This window comes from Nelumbo nucifera, chromosome 4 (assembly GCF_055504915.1).
Source record: "Nelumbo nucifera cultivar China Antique chromosome 4, China Antique-T2T, whole genome shotgun sequence".
NCBI lineage: Eukaryota > Viridiplantae > Streptophyta > Magnoliopsida > Proteales > Nelumbonaceae > Nelumbo > Nelumbo nucifera.
Genome location: NC_142652.1, coordinates 7,754,760 through 7,781,497, shown reverse-complemented (window position 1 = coordinate 7,781,497; position 26,738 = coordinate 7,754,760). Strand labels below are relative to the sequence as shown.

Below are 26,738 nucleotides of genomic sequence, written 5' to 3'. Positions count from 1 at the left end.
TAGGCAAAGAGGCCCAATAGAAATAGAGCCATTAAAAAAAGGGTTTCTAGAGCAAAGCGTGTTTGTTTGGTTTCCATTTATGCCCTTGAGGAGTGGTTAATAGCTCTCTACTGGCTATTACGTATTAGAATTTGGATGGCGCGGGATAAAACCACCACGCCTCGTCAGCAACGAGTAAGGTCGATTTAAAATACAAACGGGTTTTGGTGAACACAGGCGCTTCCTATGTCCTTCTGACGTGGAAAGGTGGAACTCATACCAATCCATAATATCAGTCTAGGGTTTGGTCGATTTATTGATTGAATGAATTTCTATTTCTATTAAACTTTGAATTGAGCCGAGCCTTAATCCAAGCCTCGTATAGTTTAAATTCTACGTACGGTTTGGAATTTCTCACTACATTACTTGTATGCCTGTTCACTTTTGCAGATGGAGATGGACTAATTGAGTCTACCTTTACAAGTTACAAACCAAAAGTAGTAACATGAAATTGAAAAGCCAACACTGAAAACTACCCTCCCCAAACGGGAGAATTAATTAATATAGTTTGTCCTAAAATTGAAGGAGAACTGGAGAAGAATACAAGAACGTAAACCCCAACGTAGAGGTAGGTAGGTAGGAAAGGAAGGAGAGCAGGAGCAGGAGCAGTAGTAGTCAGGTCAGAAGGTCTAAGCATCGTGACACTTTCCTACCAACTTCCTGCGGGTTGCATTTGCATGTATTTTGGCTTGGACTCACTGGAACCACGTTTTTAATATAATACATTTTTACTAGCTGGGCCCAGATCCAATTGGTCATGGGCCCAGTGGGATATAAAAGGAGATCATTGGGCTACCTACAAAGTACAAACACATTCTTATTATGTTTTAAATTAAGTTGCATGTGAGGCCCCAGCTCTCGACTGTGGAGTAGTCAAAGATGATTGGATGGATCTGCCTGCCTCATAATTCAAACCCTCCCCTCCTGGTCGTTACTTTGTGACTTTTGTTGTTTGGATTATTAGTTTATTACTAGCCCCCATCAACCGCATCGCATGCAATCACCACCAAAGTGCTTTCTTCGACTGAAGAAAAAGCGCAGTAGTAATTCCAAGATTCGATTCGAATTTCTTCGATCAAATACACTAATAGAAAAAGAAAAGAAAGAAGCTCGTGCCTCGTGGATCGACTATATTCCCTTAAGAGGCGAAGAACCTACTACCTGCAGCTACAAAGCTACAATTTTACAAGAGCTGCGCTCGTCATGTACTCAACTAGTTTTACTTTTCCACTGAAAGTGAAATTCACAGCACAACACCCAATTCTATCAGAAAGACTGAGAGAGAGTGAGAGTAGGAGTAGGGCCGTAGGGCCGTAGGGAAGGGGAGTGATCTCATGTCGTTGATGTCTTCCCTTTCTTTGCTTGTTGGGGCGCATGTTCTGTAGAGGTAGAGAGCCTTATCCTAATAAGGCGGTCGGTCGGTTCTACCCTCTTCGCGGAATGGCCGAAGACCCTCTTTTTTAGATAGGGTGGCGGATTGGCGGAGGGGCTGCTGCTTCTTGTGTTTATTCTTGTCGGTGAAAAAGAAAAAGGAATCAAAGAAACCCCCCCCAGGACCAAGGCACAAGAAGAAAGAAAACAAAAAAAAAGTTTAAAAGCAAAATGAAATGTGCTTTTCTTTCCTTGTGTGAGTTTTGAGGACATGGAGCCCAACCTAAATTCATGCACGCGCTCCATAAACTGCAGTATTTAATTTCCCTCTCTCTCTCTCTCTCTCTCTCTCTCTACTACCTACCCTTTACAAACAGAATTAAGTCATTAACAGATACCAACCTGCAGCCAGAGGGACAAAAACGAAAAAGTGGATGGACACACAGAATTTTCTTACTACTTTTCTTCCTCGGGGGGAAGGCGGCAGCGATATGTTCTGTCCAAACTCCAAACTCCAAACTCCAAACTGGGTGTTGAAAATTGAAAAGCTTACCAACCCAGAGCAACTTCAGGAGTCAGGACCGACCCAGCTCTATTCGTCATACACCCTCTTTGCTTGAAAGTTGAAACTCGGGGAACAGAGCAGGGAGAGCATAGCCTACCACATACTCACCATGAATAGCCATCTATCTCGTCTCGTGCGTAAGTTGTTAACAAGAAAGGATCAACCACTGCCTTGTGCCGCAACAGAATCATGGTTGTAAATTTCAATATGGAGCAACCGAATTAAGCTTTGAGTCAGCCCAGCAGTTCATTGATTCCAATATATGTGTCATGACTTAAGAGATAGATACGGTAGTTTCTATCGGGCACAGAGCGTAGGTTGCTCAGATAGATATGCAAGTTTAACAATGAGACGATGGATGAATATATCATATATGCAGCGGTGACCAGAACAGAAACTAAACTAAATTCCATTTATAGATGGCAAACTAACTAATTAAATGATCAAATCAACCTTTCACCTTTATTATACATAATATCTTCCTAACTATTGAGGGAGAGAGAGAGACGGGCGCTTCTCATTCCTCCAGTCATGTATAGTTCATGGATCCAACTTGTTATGTACAGGTCGACGTCGCCGGACCGGGGAATAATCTGCAGACCACCACCAAGGCGCAGCTACTTTGGCATGCAGATGTCTTCTTCCCATTGCATGGTGCTGATCCAGTGACTCCCTCCCTGCTTCTGCAAAAGGGTTGTTACTCGTTGACACTGCACTAGTAAGTTATTAAAACAAAACCAGTGAAAATTTCCTACCTGAGAAACGTGGTTTGGCAAATGTCTGTTTTATTGGGGTAAGCAAGGCCAGACAAATAACAATCTTAATGACCATCACCAGCTCCATGAATGTTTTATTTAGAACAAACTAAGCTCTTACACTCCCTCCACTCCAAACAACTCGAATATATATAACCGTGTCAGTACTGATCCCTTCAAGGATATAATAATCCATGACGGTCCCATACAAATATATAAATTATTTGATAGAATATTAGGATGCCCGATGTGTTCTAGGTGAATGTGGATCTTGCTAGCTGATATCTCAAAGTTTTCAAAAGAAGGAATCTCATGGGATTTTGTGCTTAACATGCTGCTGCTGGGGCCTGGGGGGGTTTCTTTTTGTTCTTTCTCCATCCCCAACCCCAAAGCATCCATCCATTCATATCTCTTTCTTCTTTCTTCTTTTATCTATTTATTTATTACTTGTTAGAGGAACCCTACTTGACTCCGAAGATAAAACAAGGTTATTGGTCCTGCAGTTGTAGATTTGATTCCTCAAGATTAGTCCTGTAGTTTTTTTTTTTTTTTTTGAGTGAAGTACCAGCCGGGTACAAGAGAGATAAATGTTTTAATAAGATGATAGAGGTAGAGCCGGCCGCAAATGGTTCATTTCGGGCTAATGATGTTCTTGATTCTTGAGCCATTGCCATGTAGGAATGATTACAAGGGCCGATATCTCGGTCTATAGTCTATACTAATTACTAAATACTAATGGCCTAACCCAGGTTTTCCCTAAGAAAAACTCTTCAACATTATCACAAACAAAAATGGATGCATGTACTCTGATTATCCTGTGAAATTTGGGAGGGCTTAGTTGTATATGTAGTGAAGCTATTGGAAGAGGTTTGCTTGTCTGGAGTACGCATGAGGCATGACTAATCAGCAATTTGGCTCTTCGGGGTTTTTCACCAAAAAGGCAACTGCATGAAAGCCCTCCCAAATGGGCCCTGATTTCGTTTGGTTCTTCTACTGATTTTTAATAGAATTGAAGTTGAATTCCTTTAACACAATTGGCGAGTTTACCTAGTTCTTGTCTCTTTCATACTTCCATTTGAATGTACAACCAAGGAACTAGGAAGGTTCGCGGTCCAGAGAACTCGTAGATGACTTGCAACCGTGGTTGTAAAACTCCCTTACGGGCCTCCAATGAAATACAGACACACCAGCTATGGGAATAGAAAGTGGAATTTCTTTCCACCACTCGCGAATTTGTGTGTATGTTTTTTTTATGGATTCACGAATTTGTGTTTCCACAGTGTTGCAACCAATCGTCCCAACTCACAAGATATGTGAACTCACTTCTGATGGGACTTGAGCATTCAGTTCAGTTGAAAGCATTGATTGGGCATGGGTCAGAATAGTGTGGTACCCCTAATCCGATCCCAATCACTAAAAGGGTGAGACAGGCCGGATTAGATCGGGTTGATGTCAAGTCTAACCCAACCTGAGCTGTGGAACAGTGGAACCAATCCTACCCCTGGGCTCCATCAGATTGGGTTTGGGTTGACCCCAACTTCCCTACTTCCTTTTGCAACCTTAATTGTTTACCGCACAAATTGTGCACGAGGGCTTATTAATCCACATTCACGTCATAGCAGCTTGGACAGATACATTGGAAGGAAATCACGTGTAAACTGTTTATCTTAATTACTTTAGTATTAAAAAAAAGGCATTTTTCAATTTTGATAGCCAGGAGTATACATTGCTCCCAAACCTGGGGAAAAATCAAAATTGATACCACGTATATATATTATAGAATAAATTAACTAGCTAGGAAAAATCAACTAGGATCATAGATACATATATAGGAACCTAATGGAAAACATGAACTTTGACAACAATCAATGTGTCCTCCTCTTACTTTTCCTCTGCACATGGAGAAGCTGCATTGCTACACTGTCCAAAAATATCTGGAATCTCATCCCATTTCCTCTTCTCCCTGGCTTCCCAATACCCACCTATGTAACGGTAACAGCCATCCTCGTCCTTTCTGAACCATCTTGGTTGCCAACCTCTCTCCTGCAACTTCCTTGCCTGTTTCACAAATGACACATGATTTTGTTCAAATTACACTTTAGCTGAGAAGGCACAACCCAAAAAGGAATATGGAAAAGTTTTAAATGATAAGATGATGATTTTGTGTTCTTCCACTAATAACTAAACTGAACAATAGTTTGTTCAGGAACCCCAGTCCGTGGGTAATATTATTGGAGCATAGATAGAAAAGTAGTTAGTAACCCTGTGCTTCACCTCATTTATTTCTTCCTTTATTTCTAATGCAATCTCCATACAGGAAATGGATGAAAAAAAAAGGTCATACTCATTGTTGGTCCCAGCTCTCTGGGGTCTTGGGAGGAGTTGAAGCATTTGATATCATTGACATGGAAAATCAGAGCATTGGTATGTTTGAAACATTTAAAAAAAAAGGAAGAAAGAAATTACAGTAGAAACTGACCTTGAATTACTTCATCCAACAAAAGATGGATCTGTTAAGTTTTTCCCTTTTTCCCCAAGGTCTTTACATTAGAGTAGTTTTTAAGAGTGATCACATTTCAAATTAGTGAAACAGGGAAAACCTAAAAACCAGGGTCAGTTTTGGAAATCACTGTTGCAGTTAATGGCACAAGCATTCAAGAAAAGCCTTGCAATCAATGTTCAGAGAACTGGACTGGGCATAGAACCAGAGAAGGGAGAGGTTCACAGGTCAGAGGTTCGACCGGGGTCAAACCGTGATGATGTGGCATATACATGTATATACTACGGGTCATATAAATACTATATAAATATGCTTTACAACTTTTAATGTACTAAAATATGGTGGATGGATGGTAAGCTTCTTAATTTTTAAAACAAATGACTAGGGTTCAAGCCTTTTAACTTACATTTTCTTTAAAATACGTGCATAATAATGTAATATGTATAATATTTATCAAAAAAAAATGTAATATGTATAATAAAGTCATTAATTAGCATAAGTAAAGAGGTGGATTAGTGGTAATTAAGTAATCTATGAAAATAAGAGGTCTTGAGTTCGAATCTTGTTAACAACATTTTAAAATTTCACTTATGTATGGACCCGAGATGTTTCATGAAACCGGAACTGGTTTTCTGGTTCAACCGGCCTTTCAGCCGGTTTTCAGCGGGTTTTGAGCAAGTCCAGTTATTGGGGTATGACCAAACTGATCAAGGCCCCGTGTCCGGTTTTCTGAACACTGCTTGTAATGCTGTGCTCTCAATTGTCTAAAAAAGATGTAAATTTCTGTTTATATTAATAAAATTGTCTTTTCTTTGTTGCTGATCCAAAAAAGAAAGAAAGAAAAGCCTCCACAAGTGATGCAAACTCAGAGAATGTTAAGGAACAGAAGCATCCATTGGAGTCTACCTGTCTTTGTAGCTGTTCAAGTCTGAGCTTCTCTGCATTTGCCAGTTCATATTCCCCGTTTTCCAAAAGCCTTTGATCTGGCCTGAGTCTGGAATCAGTTGGAGGCAGCTTCTCCAGTAGGCCAGTTGTCAATTCATTCAAAGTAATTGCAAAAGGTGTGAGGTTGTATCGAGTTTGAGTAACTGATTTGTCTCGTTCCCATAACAACACAGCTTCTGACATGGGATCATACCCTTTTGGCTTTGTAGTAGGATCTCCCAGCACATAATACATTGCCTCATCCCATTTTCCAACCAACATTGCGACCTTGTTTCCAGTTCTATTATCCTGCACAAATCCTTGCACCTGCATGTGTATGTAAAAATCCCATCATTGATTTTTCTATTTGTCAGGCCAATAATGTCACATCCCTTTTTGTTCACATATAAAGCAAGATAAGAGGAAAAAAACAGAAATAGCAGAACACCAAAAATTGTTTTCAGTCAACACTTTATGATCCTGAGAAAAAGAGGCTATATGTTTGCCCTCTCCTAATTTCACTTAAGAATACTCAAATACCTGGTGTGGATTTCGGTCGATTATGGACTGCTCTTTGAACTTGAGCTTGCAGGAGTAATTTCCACTACCCTTGATGCGCATGGTGCCATAATGATCACAGTAGATTTTACCCAGTATGATGTTGTAGATAGAAGTGGTGACTTTGCTCCATTGGAATGTCTCTCCATCTTCAAACTGAAGGGTCAGAACTCCAACAGGATCAAGCTGGATAGAGCGCCCCCAAAACTTGCCTTTGAGATTAGAATCTGCCCAAAATTTCCAGCCTCTCCCATCACAATGACAAGCAACAATCATTGGGTGGTGACTCACCTGAACCAAAGCCACATGTTAAGACTAGACATTTCCTGGAAAAAATTGCACTCTGCCAAATTGTAGAATTGCATGTTTTGTTGAAAGATGGTCTAACTTTTTACTTCTGAGGGAAGAAATGAAGAGGAAGTAAAATAGAAGAAACCAAGAGTCGAGAGAAATGATGAGTTCCATCTTGATCTTTCTATATTATACGTCATAAAGTACCCCATAGTTTAGTTGGTCAGTCAACATCCCTTGCTTTGAGGCAGAGCATGGGTTCAAACCCATGGAATGGTAGGCTCTCCATGTTACTCTAGTGGTCCTCGCATGCACCCAGCTAAGCTAACCCTACTAACCTTCTAACTAGATCTAGCTTATTCCCCACCCCTATGAGGTTAAACCCACATTCCACAACCAAATTATAAAAAGGAAGACATATATGATGGCTCACAAGGGAGAAATTCACAGACATTAACAAAATGTTTTGAAAAGTGCAGGTATAACCTTTTCAGAGAAGAAACGGAGACCTTTGTCTGGATAGTCAGCCTCATATGTTTCCCCTAGTAGAGGATTGAAAGGCTTGCACTGCCGACCTTCTGTTGAAGCATATCCAGATACAGCAAAGGCTGCAATATTTAAAATTCTCATCAAGCTGTTCCCCTGCACCATGATGTTTGAACATAATCAGTGGACTCTAATTCAACCTTTCTCAAACACCAATTCTATTAAGTTGCTGCCATCAATTGAATGGATGGTCCAAAGCAGGGTTTGAGAGGGAAAAAATAGAACAAGATTTTTGCATGTGGCCAAATGATAGAAGAATTGATCACACTTAAACATTATTCATTGACTAAACCACTCTACTGATCTTCAAGCATTTTCAGGTTTTTAAACTATAACTGAAAACATGGCAATAAAATCTGTATCAGCAAATGGTACACTGACAAACAAAAGATTAGATCTAGCTCAAACAGGAAAAAGAAAAACACAATTATAATTGATCTAAAGTTTAACTTTCATTTCTGGAGTGACAAGCTGATATTGAATATCTGCTGAGTACTGCAGAGTGCAATCTTTTAGAAACTAGCATAATAAAATTTATGGAACCAGAAGTTCTCACCACATTAGTGTCTTCACAATAATGCTGCAATCATGCTTGGGTGAGGTCCAAAAATGGCAATTCAGGATACATTAGTACGATGACATTGTCCTGTCCACATAAAGGAAACCACAACCCCCATCATATGAATGCACCGACTAAACTAAGGGACTAGTACCCAGCACAGTTTGTTTGACATTGGAAAGGCACTGTTGGGCTTAACCTACCAATGGTCATCAATGACGTAACAGCTTTGGAGAAGCACAAAAGAAGTAGGTTCCGCAGGGAAAAGGGAGGAAGTGGGTTGAGGAAAAGATGGTGGACATCCACGTGATCGGTGGGCCAGAGAACATGTATATGGCACCTTCTGTAGTTCTTATGCATCCTCCTTTTCTACTAGTGCAAGGCCTGAGCCCCTGTTGGCTCAGCTTAAATTCCAGGCAGGTTGGGCAAATTGTCACCCGAATAGATTGAACCCAACTTCATTTTCTTCACCCAAATTTCAATTTATGCTGGGTATTACTCAACCACTTCCAAACCAAAAGAAGCCCAGTTCACACTCTCACAAATACATTGGATCAAAATTATAGTTCTCAAGGCAATGCCTAGGCAAATATGTGCATATTGGGGCTCGCCTAGTCCAAATGCCAAGCTTTTTTACATTAGGCTTTATAATATTTTTATACTTTTATTTTCTGGGTTTAAAATATTAAAATATCCAGTGATACACCATATCCTTCCATTACAATCTATTAAAAAAACCATATTATTCTATTTATGACTTCATAAACCAATAGTTTTTTTCTCATTTTCTAGGGTTCGATTGGCATACAAGTTTGAAGGACTCAAAGACTTAAAGCAATCAGAGATTGAACTTGAAGACCTTAACTTGTAAACAAGGAAGACCAACTGAAATAGAGGCTCAACCCTATTTGCTAATGTTGTTCATTCATTCATCCTAATAAAAGATATTTTTTAAAAGATAATTAAAATTATACAATCATTTTTTAGAGATTAAGAATTAAGACCCTAAGATGGACTTGTTTGGGCTTGCCTCAAGGGGCAGGGTGCAAAAGTGGCTTGTAGAATTAGAATGAAAGATGTAACATCACATTAACTATTTGAAATGATGCAATTGAGAAAGAAATAAAGAAATTAAAAGTTTGGCATGCTTGAATATGGTTTGTATGCTATTTTTATAAATTTGAGTATCTAAATTTGAGTTTGGCATGTTTATGTATCTAAATTTGAGTTATAAGCTTTTTTTTCAATATTTAGTTTAAAATTAATTTAAATACTACTTTCAATATTTTCTTAATTTATTTTGAATTTTTGAATTTTTTTTGCAATTTTTATTTCTTTTTTTTTAATTTGTGCCTTACTTCAAAAATGCTTGCGGCTTGCCTTGTGCCTTGGGCACAAAATGGCCTTTGTGCTTCTAAAAGACTGGCCCCCTCCCCCAAGTCATCACTTAGGCAACACCTACGTGATTAAGTGTTCCCCTCTCGCCTAAGCTTCACCTTTGCACCTTCACAACTATGATAAAATCACCTACCAAAAGAGCATTGCCTACAAACCTGCAAAATTCTTTTTCACTGTAGTGGGTGGGGATTGGGGGGAAGGATTTACTCCCCTCCATCTACAAATCGTTCCTCCTTTTCATCTTTCTTTCAACATGAGAAAAGAGAAACCACTTAACTGCATTCATCTCCCAAGCCAACATTCAAAAAAATTTGCACAAGAGATATTTTTTCCAAGAAAGCAAAACTGCACCAAAATGTTGTCAACCCTGAAATAAAAGGGGAGAGCCGTGAGGATTGTAGGCATAATAATAGCCAAAAGGAATAGAGGCAATGCTTTTAAGTTCCAGGAGTGCTGCTAGAGATGAAAGGTTTGTCTATAAAACACCCTAACTAGATCCAATTGATCCCTGCTGAGATTCCAATCTAAGGATGTACTTCAAATGTTTTCCAATATGTCCAACTTTCAATGATCTGAAGCTCAGGCACCAGGGCTCTGATTGCATCAGGGTCAGTACCCAACACCATAATGCACTTGGACAAACCCGAAAAACTCACACTCAGACTTCAATAGATTAGTGGCAAGCTTTGATAGTTAGAGTTATGACCTATCCTTGGATTGAGAATGAAGCCCCCCCCCCGGCTAACTGCAAGGTTGGTGGAGGGACTATCCATGGAAAGTCCTTCCCGTCCACATTGCCTAGCCTTAGCACCTCCAAGCCCAGGGGTATTGTACTTAGGATTCAGACAACCCCGAAAGCACACAGATAGAATTCAATAGATTAGTGGCAGTGCGAAGTCTTTGATAATTATGACCTATCCTTGGATTGAGAATGAAGCCTCCCAACCCCTTGCTAGCTGCAGGGTTGGTGGAGGGACCCATGGATAGACCTATCCATCTAGTCACCTAGGCTTAGCAACCCCAAGGCCTCAGATGGTGTATATTTCATCACTTTGCATATGAGTGATATGTGCATTATATCATAATGGAGATATATATTCAGTCAAAGAAATGGGCATTTATTGGTTATAAAATTTCTAATGCCTTTCCAACAATGTTCCGGGCCAATCCTCACAAAAATCAGAAATAAAATGTTTTAGATATGGATTGCAGATCCTCCCTAAGAACCTATCTACTAGAATTTCCATTTGAATTCAACAGTTGAATTTTACATGTTCCTCAATTGTATAACATAAACAAGAGGCCATATAAATTATGGAGCAAACAAAAAGGAAACAATTCATCAAGCTCAGAGTATAACCCTATGTTTTTGGACAAGGTAGACAAGTGAATGGAAAACTGACATGAATGATGAAGAATATTTTTGACAGAACTTATATACTTAATACTAAGACCACATTACCGGCTACTTGGGTTAAAATGAAACAAGAACATGCGCTTAAGAAACTGCTGCCACAAATGAAAGAACAGTTGAGGACCTGACCTGTTTGCCCCACTCCAGTGCTCGATCAACCAAGTATGAATACTCCAGATCTTCAAAGCATTTTTGCAATGAAGAAAGTGGCTCATTGAAGTAAACAGGGAGACAAACACCAGATAGGTCTTTTCCAATATTTTCTTTAATTATTGACCATAGGCCAACTGGTTTCTCTTTTTCCTTGGGTTCAGGTAATCTGTCCCTTCTTTTGACATAGGGGTATTCAATGGCCTTGATCTCCATATCATCATCATGCATACGATCATAAAACAAAGAGTTTCTATCGTATGCTGAGGCACTACAGGCTTTTCCCAAGGAATCCCTACTGCGGTAGGAAGCACTTCTTAGAGACTCTGAAGACAAAAAATCAGTTGTATCAAAAAATATTCCATCATCCTCATCGGTTTCAACATCCACTCCATCTTGACTTTCATTATCTGCATCAGAATCACTTGCGCTGCCTTCAGACATGATTGAATAGAAATCTGAGACATTAGAAGAAAAGAAGAAATCCATAAGATTTTTAGAAATTATATATAGAGTGGTTTACATGTTATTTTAATTATCCAAAAGATAGCAAGTTGTTTTTACAGTATAACAGATTGGTTTCAAAAAAGAATGCAGAACACCCTAGACGAAATTGCATCCAACTAGTTAAAACGATTTCATCATAAAGAAAATAAGAACACTTCATCATTATGCCAATACAAATAGAAGTGGCAATTTTTTACCCAACCTACTCGACCCACCTATTTAAACTCTCCAAACCCACTTATCTTATCTACTTGGCGGTTTGTTATGGGTTGATAATCCATTTGGATCAGGCTTAGGTGGGTGGGTTGGGTTGGGTATTGGTGTTGGGTACCTTGACCCCCTTGGTTAGCTGTGGAGTCACATGTAACCCGATATGCCAGCCACTCACATGGAACTGCAAGTGAATAAATAATTGAAAGGAAAAAAATATAATGACTAAGTGAATGATTAAATTGATGAGAATGCCCTCCACCTCTTTGCCATGGAAGCAGTGAAAAATTTAATTGTTTTGCCATGAGAAAGTCCTCCTTTGGATTTTATTTACATCTTTTAAAAATAGTTTTTATTTGTTTCCCCAAATACATTTGTTCCCTGTTTTGCGTGTGACATTGTGACTGATAATTCTCAACATGGAGCAATGGAGTTCCTCTTGCCTTTCCAGGGTATTGTACCACATAATCTAAATGTGTAATATGTTCATGAATCCTGACTAGCCATTATCTCAGTCCTGTGAAACTTTCATCCTGAACTGTTCAACACAGAAAATTAAATGGATGTTCCAGATTGATTTAAACCATGCATCAGCTGTCCTAAATGCAATCCCAAGTTGCACATGCATGCATTTGTTGCTTTCCACAAATGTTGACTCATCTAATTTGTGCTTCTACAGTGCTACCAATAAAAGGTGCTTTTCAAATATAGAACATTGCACCGATCCTGCACACAAGAGGTTCCAGATACGTGGTGTTAGGCATTACTTGTACAGTTGATCGACAGTGATTACTTAAACCTTAAGATGAGATGGCCACTTGGCATCCCTCCAAATATGGAGGTGTAAAATCAAACCCGTTTAACTGCAGGTCTCCAAGGTTCCTGCCTCTTACATATCAAATCCAAACTTTTCAAGTGTCGCCCTTTGATAATGGATGACCTAAAGTTAAAAAACCACCTAAACCCAGCAACCACACAAATGCTTTGACCCTGGAAGAACAGGATTTCCATCTCTACTTCTTTCAACCAGATTGCATCATCTACATCATAATTTACAATCAATCTTTTAATGCTCCAACCTGTGAAGCAGAAATATAAATTTCCCCAACTCTCCATCAAAGGACAGCTAAAAACAGGACATCATACAACATTATCTCTCCTTTCAAGACATTAACTGCTTGTATCATTAGCATTCAATTTATAGTATCAGTCATAAATCACATTATCTACCTTCTCCATGCCATTCAACTTCCCCAAGTCTCACCCTATAACCATCCCCAACAAGAAATTTCATATAGCCTGCAAATTCAAGTATTTGAAGTTGGACATAAAAAATGTTAGATGCTAATGACATTGAATGTCCATGGCCAATTGAAAGCTACTTGACCCTGTGTGGTATCTACAGTGAAAGTGGCAAAATAAATGCTCAATGATTGAATGTGGATCTTCATTCCATATTTTGCTGTAACTTTTGTCCTAAGTTTGTGTAGACTTGTTGCAAAAAATTGCACTAATTCCCTCCCCACTCCCTGATATCCCTTAATATCTTTCCCTTTCTTGGTTGGTATGAAACAAAAAGAGATTTATCAATAAAGGAACCCACTAGTTACACAATCAAAAAAATAGGATGGGCATGACCATGACCATACAACATCCCCACCCCCATTGGTGGGGTGGACAACTAACAAGGTTAATGATCAAAATAGAAACAACAAAAGCAAAAAACTATCCTGGAGGGACCAACCCCCCCCCCCCAACACTGGTAGGTTGATCGGGGTATTAGGATGGATAACTAACAAGGTTAATAATCAAAATAGAAACCATTAAAGAAAAAAATTGTCCTGAGGACCAACACCCCCCCCCCCCAGAAAAACATTTCTGTTTTTTGTCATTTTCATGTTACAGAAACTGTATTTTCTTAGTTGATTCTATACTAGTCAAGGAAAGGAATACCTGATTTGCCCTGTGCAGCAAGTTAATTAACCTAAGATATGTCTTAAAGGTGGTGCAAGTCAAATTCCAGTTCCAGGCTTTTCAACATAGTCCAACGTAAAGCTTGTGCTGCCCAGTTTTTGGTTGGAAACATATAGATATTTTGTTAAAAAAAAAAATGTTGTCTAAGAAGCAGGTTCTGATTCTGAGAACATTATGCTGTTTGTGCAGGATTAAGAGTTGTAAAGATGTTGAATGCATGAGTAAGAGAATAGAAAGTTAATTGGTTTTATATGTTCTGAAAATCATAACTGTATCATAAATCATAAAGAAAGTTGAATCAAATCATGAATTGCATCATAAATCATAAGATTTTTTTTCACAAATTTGTCAAAAATACAAAACAGATATGCTAAAAATCTAAATATGTACATATAAAGAAAAGTGATTTTACCCCATTTTTAATCCATATCTACCATATAATACTACCACTTTAAAATCGAAGTCTACAATTATATAATCAAGTTTGACTTGAAAGTCAAATAATCCAATGCAATGGCTCTTTAACATACATATAATGGAAAAGAAACTCAATATATGATCTTTTTTTATATAAATGAATGGTGTTTTTATTAAAGAGAGTTAGAAATAGTACAATCACCCTAAGAGGAGGGCATGGGATGTTACCTCTCCTTAAGGATGATTCCAAACCCAACAAATAAGTTTCTATTAAGGTCTGTAAAACAAGTCTCCCTTGACAAAACTAAACAGAAGTGAAGAAATGACAAAGTAGAGAATTAATTCTAAATTGAATTTGAATCACATGAATCATATAAATTGTAAGATTCATGAATCATAGGATTCAAACAAAATTTGTAAGATTTTTGAGAAGGATTCGTACAATAGATTCAAACTGAAACACTTGGGATTCATGAATCATATCATAAATTGTAAGATTTCGATAACTTTAATTACATGAGATGATATCAAATAATCACAAGAAAATCAAATTTTGTTCATAAAAATATCTTTGAGCAGTTCAAAATATCTCCATGAAGAAATTTTTCATCACACAAATGAGATCTATGGATGTCCAAAAGCATTACTAACCACTGAATCTTCCATTCCCTTGTCCACAATAGGACTCACGCTCCTTTGTTTCATCCACTACAGTAGTTTCCAGTTCTACTTTCTCTGTCTGGAAAAGAAAAATACAAGGACAAATTGGTCAAGTGATTCCATCTAAATTATCAGTTTTTCCATGGCCTGACCTGGCAGGATAGAAACAGAAAGAAGGGGAAAGAATACAGACAAATGTGGAAAAGAGGAAGTATTTGGTGTAAGCTCTTATAAATCTGGAAGTAGGAAAACAGCAAAGAGTTACACCCAATCAATTCCAAGAAATGCAAGATATTATTGGTTAAGTCGTTAATTAAATGTTATAAATAGCACACTAAGTGCACTATGCAAATAATCTTCAGATGTTTGGCAATCAACAAAAAAAGCTCAAGTAACAACCGAATAAATGGTTAGCAGAGTTGGAATCCATTTGAAATGACAAACAAACATTAAACTCATAAGGGAACTAAGAAAAATAATCCAACAAATATATCTTGCATGGTATCCATGCTTTACAGCAACTTTATATCTACCAAGTTGGACTTAGTTAATATGCTGCATTACTACTCAAAACAAAGAGGAAACATCTCTAGCAACAACTTGCTTAAAGTAAAAATTTTGTCAACAAAAATTGGCAACCTTATCTTTGGCAATAATTTAATGAAAAAACTTCATACCATATAGGTAGGAAACATAGAGGCATAAGTTCAGACAATGACATACAAAATAATACAAAGTTAACCTAAGAATGTGACATATTTGATTTAATGAGATTTGAACGAGTAAACACAATTCAGCAATTCCTTGGGCTGCATTTATTTCAAGTATATAAGTGGACTGGGTGTAAATTTTGTACCTAGTTCCCACTTTCCCTTGTTTGTTTTGCTTGCTATACACCTTTTCCACTTATGGCTCAGATTGGGAAGACTACAAATACAAATATGTACAGTACAAATACAAGGTTTAGAAATATAATATACAAGGTTTTGCACTGTACATATTTGTATTTGTGCTCTTACCAAACTGAGCCTATGGGGAAAGAATTTTTCACTGGGACCACATTATTTTCATCTCCATTGGTGTAAAATGTTCATCCCAAAAAGTGATGCAAATTTTACATCCCTTCCTCTGCCATCCTCTCCCATGTAAATCTGAGACAATATCATTTTATTACACACTTTGCTTCCAAACTAACAAAGTAATATCTGAACAAAAAAAAAAATATGATTTTACTCGCTTCATTTATCTAATGAACATTTTATCTGGTACAACAAAGCAAACACTGAAACACAACCTTATACGAACAATCATCCAACGTCATTCTTTGGAAAGACAACCTTTAAGTATTGCCATACTGGAAAGAAGTGCACAAAGGGAAATACCTCTAACTGCCTCAATGTGTCAAGCAGGACAATATGTTTACGTTGAAGAGCTTTCAACTGGTTTTGCAGCTCAGAGACTTCCAAGAGCATAATAGATTCACAGTCTTTGATGACCACTTCACTCAGTCCTTCCTGTTGTAATCGCGATCGTAGCTTGTCAGTAGATATCACAATGTCATCCATGGGTGCAAAATCACTGCTCGAGAGCATCCTTGGGAAAAGATCTTTAGCAGACAGCAATGCCTCAACCCATGCTGCCCTGTCTTCTCTTGACAAACATCGCAAATGGAGGGTCTTAGTGCCCGTGAATATGGAGAGTCTCTTATCATCTGACTTGCTTGCACGAATTGATGAAACCTGTATATAACATTATCTAAAACTTGCTCACCACTTGAAAGCAGGAAATGGTGATAGATAGAGCTATGCAAACATATAAATTGACACATAAAATGAAAATTATACACACACAGGCTAATAAAAAATGGATAAATGCATATGAAAAGAATACCTGCATATATTCACTTGTGATGAGGTGGGAGTGCATATGATATATGTAAGTAAATTGGTCTCCACTCCCCCTCCATGGGGAAGCAGTAAACTCATAATTATAGGTATTTAATAAAACTAGGAATTCACTTATGTGTTAGATTGAATAGATCTTTCATATGCAATAAGCATATGATATTAGATTGGAAAGCTCTTCTGCTGAGGAACCTTGTCCCCTATTTATTTCATTCTCTACAAAGGCACGTCTAGAGGTCATCAAATAATTCCAAGGATATAAGAAAAATGAAGCTTGAATACATCTTACATGTACAGGTTGTACGAGTATTTTCAACACAATCCTCTGGTTTGACTTCAACAAGAAACTGACTCTGGTACTGGATCACCTAATATCCATCTTTCCCCTTGGAAATGATTCGATTGTGATTCATGACAGTAACAAACTTCAAAGTACCCCAGGAAAAAGAAATGGAAGTAACACCCTATACTTGAAAACTTGAATATTGATGCATACAGTGAACGAGTGAGTATAATGTGATAAAAATTAAAAAAAAAAATCAGAAATGTAGTGGAAGGAGGGATTGAACCTTCAAATGTAAACTAGATACTATCCTCATAAAATTAGTTCTCTTTCTTCCATTTAAGGAAGGCCAAGCACCATGATCGTGCAACTAACTTCGTTCACAATAGCACCTTGCACTTATTAAAATTAAATGGTAAGAGGAAAATGGATTGAACCTTCAAATGTATCTCTCCGAATGGTTTCCACCGCTTGGTAGACCCGCGTAAGCCATTGCTACAACTGGCCTTTCTCATATACCTTAATGAATCCTCTCCGATCACCTTAACACCCTTTTCTCTTGCAGGACTCATCAAAATCTTGTCCGGCCCATGGACCTTATAATAAGAAAGAACCCCGTCCTCGAGCACGAACCACCTAGACCTCCATCCTTTGCCGTAATTCACCCACTTATAAAGAATTCCAGCTACACTTCCATTCACAGCACCATTAGCGCAACAGCCCTTGGAATCTCTGGTTTCCACAATCGCATCTTCTAGCTCATGATTCGCTGCAGCAGAGGCAGCAGAAGCAGCAGACACTCTACAGTCCGAATCAGCACCCACGGACGAGACTTGAGTTGAAAAACTCTGCTTGTTCGAACCAAATCCAACACTTCTAACAGAGTTGTCGTACCCTATTGCAGATTTTGCTACCCCTGGGTTACTCCGGTCTCGATCGATCGAAACCGGCGCAATGCAGCACAAAGGATTCATAGCAATAAAATAAGATCAATCCACCAAACAACTCAAACGTCAAAAGAAACAAGGCCAACAAAGGAAACAAATTTTTGACAAACAGAACGGAAACCACGATCAATCCCGTCTCATCTCATCGGAATCTCTCTCGAAATGCTGCAGCTGAAGAAAAGCTATCTCTCAGACATCTCCATTGACGGAGAGAAACCCTAGATTGGAGAAGATAGGTTGTGAAATCGATCCACTCCGCTGAGAAAAACAGCACCCGATCGGAGGTCGAAAGGGTGAGCCTTCCGAAACTTTTCCGAAATGACATAAGAACGACACGGTACGAACAGTAAGTGGATCAGACGATCAACCTGAGGAGAGAGAGAGAGAGAGAGAGACAGTTATAACTCGCTGTAGATGCAGTTCAGAGCAATTAAGCTTGCAGACTGCAATAGATCCATTAAATTCGCTGATCAGTGTGCAACAGTGTAGTTTGAAAAATACTAAAAGGCAGTGCCCAAAAAAATAAGACCGTTCGGAACCGGTGGTGGACCGCCGGACCGGGGGCTGTATTCATCTTCGGCTTATTTTACACAGCTAACGTGCGCCATAGGGAGTATGCGTAAGCGTAATGATCACTTGGGTGGAGCTTTGTTCGTTGGGTTGGAAAAAAGATGCGGGTGGCCCCTACAAAGCACAAGCTCCTTCGGTTTTTTTTGGTTGGTTCGAGACAAACAGATTGAAATATCCATTAGAATGACGAATATACCCATATTGTTCATGTCTATGCAGAGGAAGTTGCGGGACGCCCATTTTGGGTGTTTTCGAGATTTTCAGGCTAATGAAAATGATTAGCGCACAAGGTAAGGGATGACGAGTTTAGAAGGATCTATAATGTGTGGTGAGTCATGACTCATGAGTGTGTAAGCGCGGTGTATAGGCAGGTGGAGAGGGCAAACGTACGACATGCTTTTAAAGGTGGGAAAGAAAGCAAAATGTTGTAATTTTTATTGGTGGAGATGTAAGATCCGATCACCTCGATCCATCTCCGTTATTCACTTGGTGGGGTCACCTTTGCAAATCAACGAATATCCAACTTTTTTGTAGTTTTCAATTAACTTGTTTCGTCACATCGTGGAGGCATATGATCGTGATCACATGCAGCTTAACAAGTGGCCCACCATTTTTAAGGTCTGCAATTTTCGGAAATAAATATTCCTATGTCATTTGCTTTGAATACTTTGTATTTTTGGCCACGTGTTTTCATCAGAAAAAAAAAAAAAAAAGAAAAAAGATCTAGGATTATTTATTGTGCCTTCGAACAAAAATAATAAATGCATACAGTCACCGGGGGACTTCAAGAAAAACACACTTAGGGGTGGTGATGCTTTAGCCTCCCAATTTTTGTTTTGTGACTAAATTTTTTTATTTCGCCACTTTGCCCATCGTTATCATTCCGTCACCATTATACTCAGCAATGGTCCCTTATGAAAGACATATAACAAACAAAATTAAATTTATAGTTGTATATAAAATAAATAAATGATATTCCCAAAATATATGAAGCATATGGGATTGATTTTGATACACACCCAATACTTAAAAATGTAAAAAAAAAAAATGCACGTATTTCTATATGGATCTTGATTTTTTAATACTTTTTGAGGTATTCAAATGCGTATAAAATAAATTTGTATAGTGTAAATGCATACAAGATAATACAAAATATGTAGAGTGCAAAATTTATATTTTGTATTATTTTGTATATATTTGTACTTATACTTTTTCCAAACTGAGCTTTAAGCTGTATTTAATTGCAATGCAAATAAATTGAAGGAAAATGAGTGAAAATTTTGACCTATTTTTGTTTCAAAATTTATCTTATTTTTGTTTAATTACAATACAATTGAAGTAAATTAAATGAAATTTTGCATTTTTTCATTTGCACTTTCATACATTTGTAGTAGCTAGTGTAAATAAAATTGCATTACAATCAAAAACAGCCTTAGTTGTAAACTTGCACTATCATTTTCCTTGGCTTTATAATCATACATATCTTTTTGAAAGCTCAAGGTACCATATAGGTTCCAGCTATTTCTCTGGAAGTTAGTATGGGATGGATTGTTCACCAAAAATAAATGTCTTGCTTGGCTAAGTGAATCGGATAGGCTCTATACCCTTTGTAAGGTTCATGAACAATCCGTGCATCACCTCTTCTTCCAATGCCCTTTAGTTCGAGCAATTTGGTGTGAGGCTCAAATTGGGTTAAACCCGTCATCCATGCATACGGCTCTAACCAATTGGTTCCTCACATTAAGCACTCATTATGGTAAGCAACAAGCGTTGAAAAGCCTAAGCCATTTCAGTATTATAGGCTACCATATTTGAAAAGCAAGAAACAAAAGATTATTTGAAAATGAGCAAACGGACCCCAAAAAAGTGGCAAACACAGTCTTACAGTTTTTACATGAAGAGTTTTCAAATCATCCTCAATCTGGTTCATGTCCCCGGTATCCTCCCACAAATGGCATGCTCACGCTATTCCTTGATGGTTCTTTTGACCCAGTTTCTGGCAATGCAGGACGAGGGTTCATCATCTCCCACCCCAGTCAACAGTTTGCCATTGCTGAAGTATCGCCTTGTTGGACAATTAACAGCTATGATGCCGAAGTTCGAGCCCTGCTAGGAGGATTGTAAGAAGCCTTAATCCACAATATCTCTCATCTTTTGGTATATTCTGATTATGAACCTTTGGTAAATTTTGCAAATACTGGTAAGACATCTCAATGGATCGATCAGTTACACAAGAATCATCTCAAAAAACTAATCTCCTCTCTTAATTTTATATCTTTTGTGAGTTTTGTCCATATTTATACACAACATAATCAAATGGCCCACCTTTTTGCTTATATTTCATGTAAGGGCCAATTTAAGTTACACTACAACCGACTGCTGTCATCACATGTAATTTTCTCATTATGAATATATATTTTTCTTTCTTGTAAAAAATAATAATAACGATAATAATAATTATACATATCTTTCGTAGGGATTGGATTTCAATTTACCACGGTGGCAGGTATTTGAACGATCAGGACCCATCCATATTTGATGGATTTGGATACACGTCTTTTAAGTCATCCATTTGCATGCATCATTTAAAGCCTTTAAAGAGTTACAATAAAATTTTTGAATAACAAAAACAATAATATGAGCTGATATTTGGCCCGTGTGGGACCTATTGAAATCTTGTCATCTTGATTACTTCAATCTCGGACAAAGAACAATCAAGTACTCAATTAGAGTTAGAGTAAAGGGTGCAAAAGGTACGCTTTACTATCTTAATTAGTTTACAAGGTTGGTTGTTCTTTTGTTTTGTTTTATTAAAGACTATAATAGGATTGTCAACGGCTAAGGTCTGGTTCGGAACATCTGTTCATACTAGTTCCGAATTGATTACTATTAATTAGAAAAAAAATCAACCCAAAGACATTGATCTGATTATTAAATGGATATCAGGTCCTAGTGTCCTACCCAACTAGACATGATAATACTAACATCTATATACATAACAGCTTAAAACTTGATTTTGATAATGTAATTGTTGAGGTTGTATCTTATTTTTCAACCATTGAATGATTTTTAATTTGACATTGATGTAATTTTTTTTAGGTTAAATAAGGTTTTACATATAAAATGTTTCTCTTGTATGTAGGATTAAGGTTTTTTTAGATAAGTGAGAAAGAAGTTTATTTATTTTTTCTTGTTGAAGAGAAAAATATAAAAGTAGAGAGAAAAGGTGCTCTTGGTGTAAGAGTGGAATTTTTCTTTTGCTATTGTTCTTCGGGTTGGGAGAAGAAAGATAGAATGAGTGTACAAGGGTTAAGGGTCTGTTTGGGTTGCAAGCCACAAGTTACCTATATTGTTTCTCAATTTTCTTTTATAGAGAATGATAGTTTTCGTCTTTTCCGTAGATGTAGCGGTAAGGCTGAACCATGTAAATTCTTTATGTTCTTGGTGGTACTTGTTTTTATTTGTCATTGATTAAATTTCATTATTTTTGTTACTATTAGATTTTTCTTTATTGCTATTTTAAATACTTTGTGGTTTATCCTATGGGTGATTGTTGTGAGGCCTCAATAGTGACCTTACTAAAAATGATAGTGCAATAGTAATTAGTAAATTATTTATATGTTTATAAATCAAGTATTTTTAAGTGATGGTGCACACTGGTATTCCTTGTTGGAGGATAGCTCAGACGCTTGTCTAACGAGGTTGACTAGCCCGAGCTACAAGAAAATAATTAAAGTACCCAAGGTGGACACTCCGATACTTAAGTTAGCAAAGAGTGTTTGAGAGTGCTAGAAAGCGAGAGAGCTAGAAAGTTCTGAGAGCTAAACCACATGTACCTTCTTTAATTAAAGGATGCCTTTATATAGGTGTAGGTAGTCGTGAGCCTCACGTAGCACATTCAAGATCTTCGGGAGGATGTGGCTTATCGGCCCGCCACACACAGAGATGGTTTCCACATAAAGTGATAAAGGTGGTGTCGGGGTGCTCTCTCAAGGTGTGCAAGGTACATTTAAGGTGTGTCCGAGGTGGCTCCGAGGTAAACTCAACCAACTTTGGCAAAGGCATGTCATTGCCTACGTGGTGCCGAGATGTTATGCAACAGTTTGAAAGTGGCACATGGCATGATGTCACTAGATGGCCAACTAACCTCTCATCATTAAGAAAAATTATCTTATATATTATTATTTATCAAATGTACCCTTTTAGACATAAAAATATAATAAAGATTATAAGAAAAATAAATAAATATTTATATATTATTTATAAAATAATTGCTTGGGAACATCCAATAAATAAGCCAACCCAATTATTAATTGGGAACAAAACCACTTCAGTTCGGTTGGTTAGATAAAACCAATGCGTTGACAGCCCTAGCTAGAAGAGGAAAGGTGAACTAAATAAATCCAAGGGGTAGCTCTTCCCCAAAATCCTTAAAAATAGCATATACCATAACTCTATTTTTTCTCATAACCTAGCTAGTAGTATTTTTTTGGCTAATTTGTTGCATAATTTCTCCTAAGATATACCATGCAATTATCTGTTGTGGCCTAATAATTCACTCTAATTTTCTATCATTTTACAATATTTTGTTAAGCTCTATACATTCAAATGGGGTGTGGCTTTCTTCTTTAAACAATTGGTTATATCAACAGGAGAAGAAGAAGATCCTCATGGAGAATCGAGAGACGGAGAAATTTGTTCAGGCGGCAAAATGGAAAAGAGTATTTCAGCTGGAGAAGAAGATCCTCATGGAGGAGATAACAAATAGGGGGATGAAGAGTCTGAAAATAAGGGAAGACCAACGAGCAACGATCCTAATGGACTCAGAAGTGGTCGACTGGTTTAAAGGTTTTGTAGATGGTTTACTACTTGCAAAAAGAATACGGGGATGGAGAAATGAAATGACAAACAAGGGAAAAAGATTTACAGTAGAAAATAGAAGAAACAGAAATGGAGGTTTTCTTGTATTAACATAGTTCTTTGGCAAAGGGAGGAAACAATTAGTATGCCTACCGGAGGGACAAGCAAAATAGGGATGGAAGAAGGTCACAGGTGCTCTTGAGGAGTTCAACCAAGGAAAATGGGTGACCTTAAATACTAAAGAGCAAGCTCGGAGGGAAGAACAAAAATCGGTGGAGGCAAATGAGAGTTTAACTGGGAAAACAAGCCAGTTAAAACAAAATAAAGTGACTACTCCCATAACAGTACTAACAGATACCTATCCGAAAATATTATGGGATGGAAGGAATGTGGATTGGAACAAGAGGGAGGTAGTGAAGGTAAAAAAAGAAGTTGAGAATTGGGAATAAGTTCGACAAATCTTGAGGGAGAAGTTTCAGCCAAAGGAGAAACTCACCCTTATCCCTTTTGAGAGATGTAAAGCAATACTTGACATGGCCGAACTTCGGTTTGAGAACAGAATCCTTGAAACAAAATATGGCCAGATTGCAGTGGAAAACTGGCCGCCCTCTTGTAATGAATTAAACATCTCTTAGCAAACCGTAGTCATCAAGATTCTTTGCAGTTGACTGTTGGAGAACGGTGTGGTTGGCGTCGGAAGTCAAAGAAAATCTCTAGAACAATTCGAAGGAAGAAGACGCTTACATGAACTCTTGGAGGCCATGTGGTAAGAGCTGGGTGGACCGCCCGAAAGTTCAAGCTGACCAGGGAATTATGGAAACTGAAAAGTCGGGGGATAGCCTTAAGAAGCACTCCTTGCCATTTATGGGAGATTTTTCAAAAAAAAAAATTGAATGGGATCCAACGGTCCAAGGAAAATCCTACTCTGAGGTGCTGAGATCGAGAAGGGGGCCTTCTCGCACCCATTACACAAAGGAAATTGGGTTTTTTGGGCCGGGGTTACATAACCCAACCAAAGCTTTTAAACCGGTTACAAAGAGTTTAGTTGGGTCACGTGACCCACTTATTTCTCGCGCGCAAAGGTTTTGTACGCAGTTGGGGGACGATAGGTGCAATCTATCATTGTCCCCATCTACCTCCCCTTCGACCTTTCAGGACCTGCGCGCCTGTGCGCCTACGGGAACGTCAAACAGAGCTTTCTTCCCCTCTCTTTCTCAGGTTGTAGGCACCTCTTCTGCGCAAGGAAAGACTCTTCAATGGAGGATGGCTACTGAAGAGAACTCCACAACGCCTGAAAAGCTGAACCCTCAATACAATAGGGACTCGCAAGGGGACTCTAAAGATGACTCCAACTGGGAGGACTTAAGAGATGTGGGCAATGAAGAAGTGGATCAACCGTCAAATATAGGCAGGCCCGACTCAACAAAGGTCTGTAATTTTACAGACCTCGAAGACTATGGAACGAAACTCCTTTTTATTGAAGAAGCTAGTATGGAAGTTCTGGAGCTATAGGATTCGGGGGTTGGTGACTCTTCCGCGGAGAGTGGGAGGCCTCTTAATGATTCTCAAAGAGAAAAGAATGTAGAAACAAAGCAAGAACAAAGGTAGGGTAACAGGCTTGAGGAGTTGGGTTCCCGCTGCAAACCAAGCATGGAACCACTTGAGGAACAGATCCCCCCAGCTGCACAGGTGGCTACTAAACCTGAACTTGAACCATCAGGGATTGTCTTTGGAGTGGTTGGTGGAAACCAGATTCAAGATCAGGGAGTTCCTTCCCCCTTTCCCTTACTCCAATCCTCTCCTCCTCTCCTTTTTAGTCTCAAAAGTCAATTGATATTATTCTTAGTAGTAATCCTCAACTTTCGGTTTTTGCAGATCCAACTGTAGAAACTTCACCGATGGCGAAAAATGACCCCTGTGAGGAAGGAGAAGAAGTTAGGAGAGGAGATAAAGATAGGGAGGAGGGAGGAATCTTGGCAGTGAATCGTGAGAAGCTATTAAAGAAGAAGAAGGGCAAATTGGAACTATTGTCGGTACAAAAGAAAAGGGGAAGGTACTTAGTGGGTTTGGTGGGGAAAATGATGAATGCAGAAGACCTCCTAAATTAAAAGGGCATGAACAAAAGGAAGCTAGAGGAAAGTTTACCAAAGGAAAGGTCTAGCTTAGAAAGGAGATAGGAGATGACAAAAAAAAAAGAAAAAGAAGAATGAATGAGGTGGAAAAACTAATCTGTGGAGTATCCTATGAGAAATCTGTAAATAAGAAGAGGGAGAAAAAAAGAGGAGACTAGGACTGGGTAATAGGGAATGGGTGGGGTTAGACAAAAAGTGGAATGAAGATTCTTTATTGGAATGTAAGAGGATTAGGGAGTGCAAAAAAAATGAGAATAATCAGGAATGTGATAAGAAAAGAGAGACCGGTAGTGGTCATGCTCCAAAAACAAAACTCTCGGATTTGGATGGAAGATGGATAAGAAGTATCTGGAGTAGCAGGGGTCTAAGTTGGTCATTTGCCCCATCTTGGGGTGCCTCGGGTGGTATCCTCATAATCTAGAAGAATGAGGAAGTGGACTGTCAGGAGGAGTTGATAGGACAATACTTGGTATCAATAAAAGCCAAGAGGATGAGTGATGGAAGGATGTGGGTGCTGACTAACGTGTATGGTCCAAACTCATATAGAGAGAGGGATACACTATGGGGAGAGTTAGCTGCAATTAGGGGCCTATGGGATAGTCCATGGTGTTTGGGTAGGGATTTCAATGTGATAAGTTACACAAGTGAGACAAACAATCCCAATCAGACTATAACAACAAGTATGAGACATTTCAACTCCTTGATTGAATCCCTAGAATTGAGAGAACCTACCTTGTTGCAAGCCTCCTTCACATGGTCAAATTTTCAGGAAAGTCAAGTATGTTCAAAACTAGACATGTTTCTTTTCTCTTTTGATTGGGAGGAGTTGTGGGGAAACTTAACACTAAAAGCCCTCCCTAGAGTAACATCGGACCATTGCCCTCTAAGTCTCTACCAAGAAAACCTTATTAGAGGCCCCACACCCTTTAGATTTGAGAATATGTGGCTGGAAGTTCCAAATGTTTTGCAAAAGGTAAAAGATTGGTGGTCAGAAGGTGGAATAGGGGTTAGAGAAAAGATGGCGAGATTCACTAAGAAGATGAAAAGATTGAAGGAAAATATCAAGGAGTGGAACAAAGAGGAATTTGGAAATCTTAAGGTATTAAAGGAGGATTTAGCTAGGAAAATATGGGAGTTGGATCAAAAGGAAGCCAATAAAGAATGTGGGCCGAAGGATAGAGCCAAAAGATGGAATTTAAAAGTG

General features: G+C 38.3%; 1 protein-coding gene and 1 long non-coding RNA gene across 3 annotated transcripts; both read right to left on the bottom strand.

Annotated features, from left to right (window-relative positions):
* Positions 1-2,368: 2,368 nt before the first annotated feature.
* Positions 2,369-3,221, bottom strand: LOC148791992 (uncharacterized). Its single transcript, XR_016085115.1, has 2 exons — positions 2,731-3,221; positions 2,369-2,658 (listed from the first exon to the last, which is right to left on the bottom strand). It is a non-coding gene; the product is annotated as an uncharacterized LOC148791992 (long non-coding RNA).
* Positions 3,222-4,384: 1,163 nt separating this feature from the next.
* Positions 4,385-18,641, bottom strand: ORP1D (OSBP(oxysterol binding protein)-related protein 1D). 2 transcript variants are annotated; one of them, XM_088903208.1, is made up of 9 exons: positions 18,502-18,641; positions 17,463-18,340; positions 16,221-16,577; positions 14,830-14,917; positions 11,050-11,528; positions 7,490-7,645; positions 6,695-7,003; positions 6,137-6,481; positions 4,385-4,788 (listed from the first exon to the last, which is right to left on the bottom strand). In XM_088903208.1, exons 2-9 carry the CDS (start codon positions 17,997-17,999, stop codon positions 4,612-4,614), a joined length of 2,448 nt encoding a protein of 815 aa, XP_088759334.1. In that variant the 5' UTR covers positions 18,000-18,340; positions 18,502-18,641; the 3' UTR covers positions 4,385-4,611. The 2 variants fall into 2 exon arrangements, with proteins under 2 accessions (XP_088759334.1, XP_010248737.1); XM_010250435.3 differs by lacking the exon at positions 18,502-18,641 and having other exon boundaries at positions 17,463-18,447.
* Between the last annotated feature and the right edge of the window lie 8,097 nt (positions 18,642-26,738).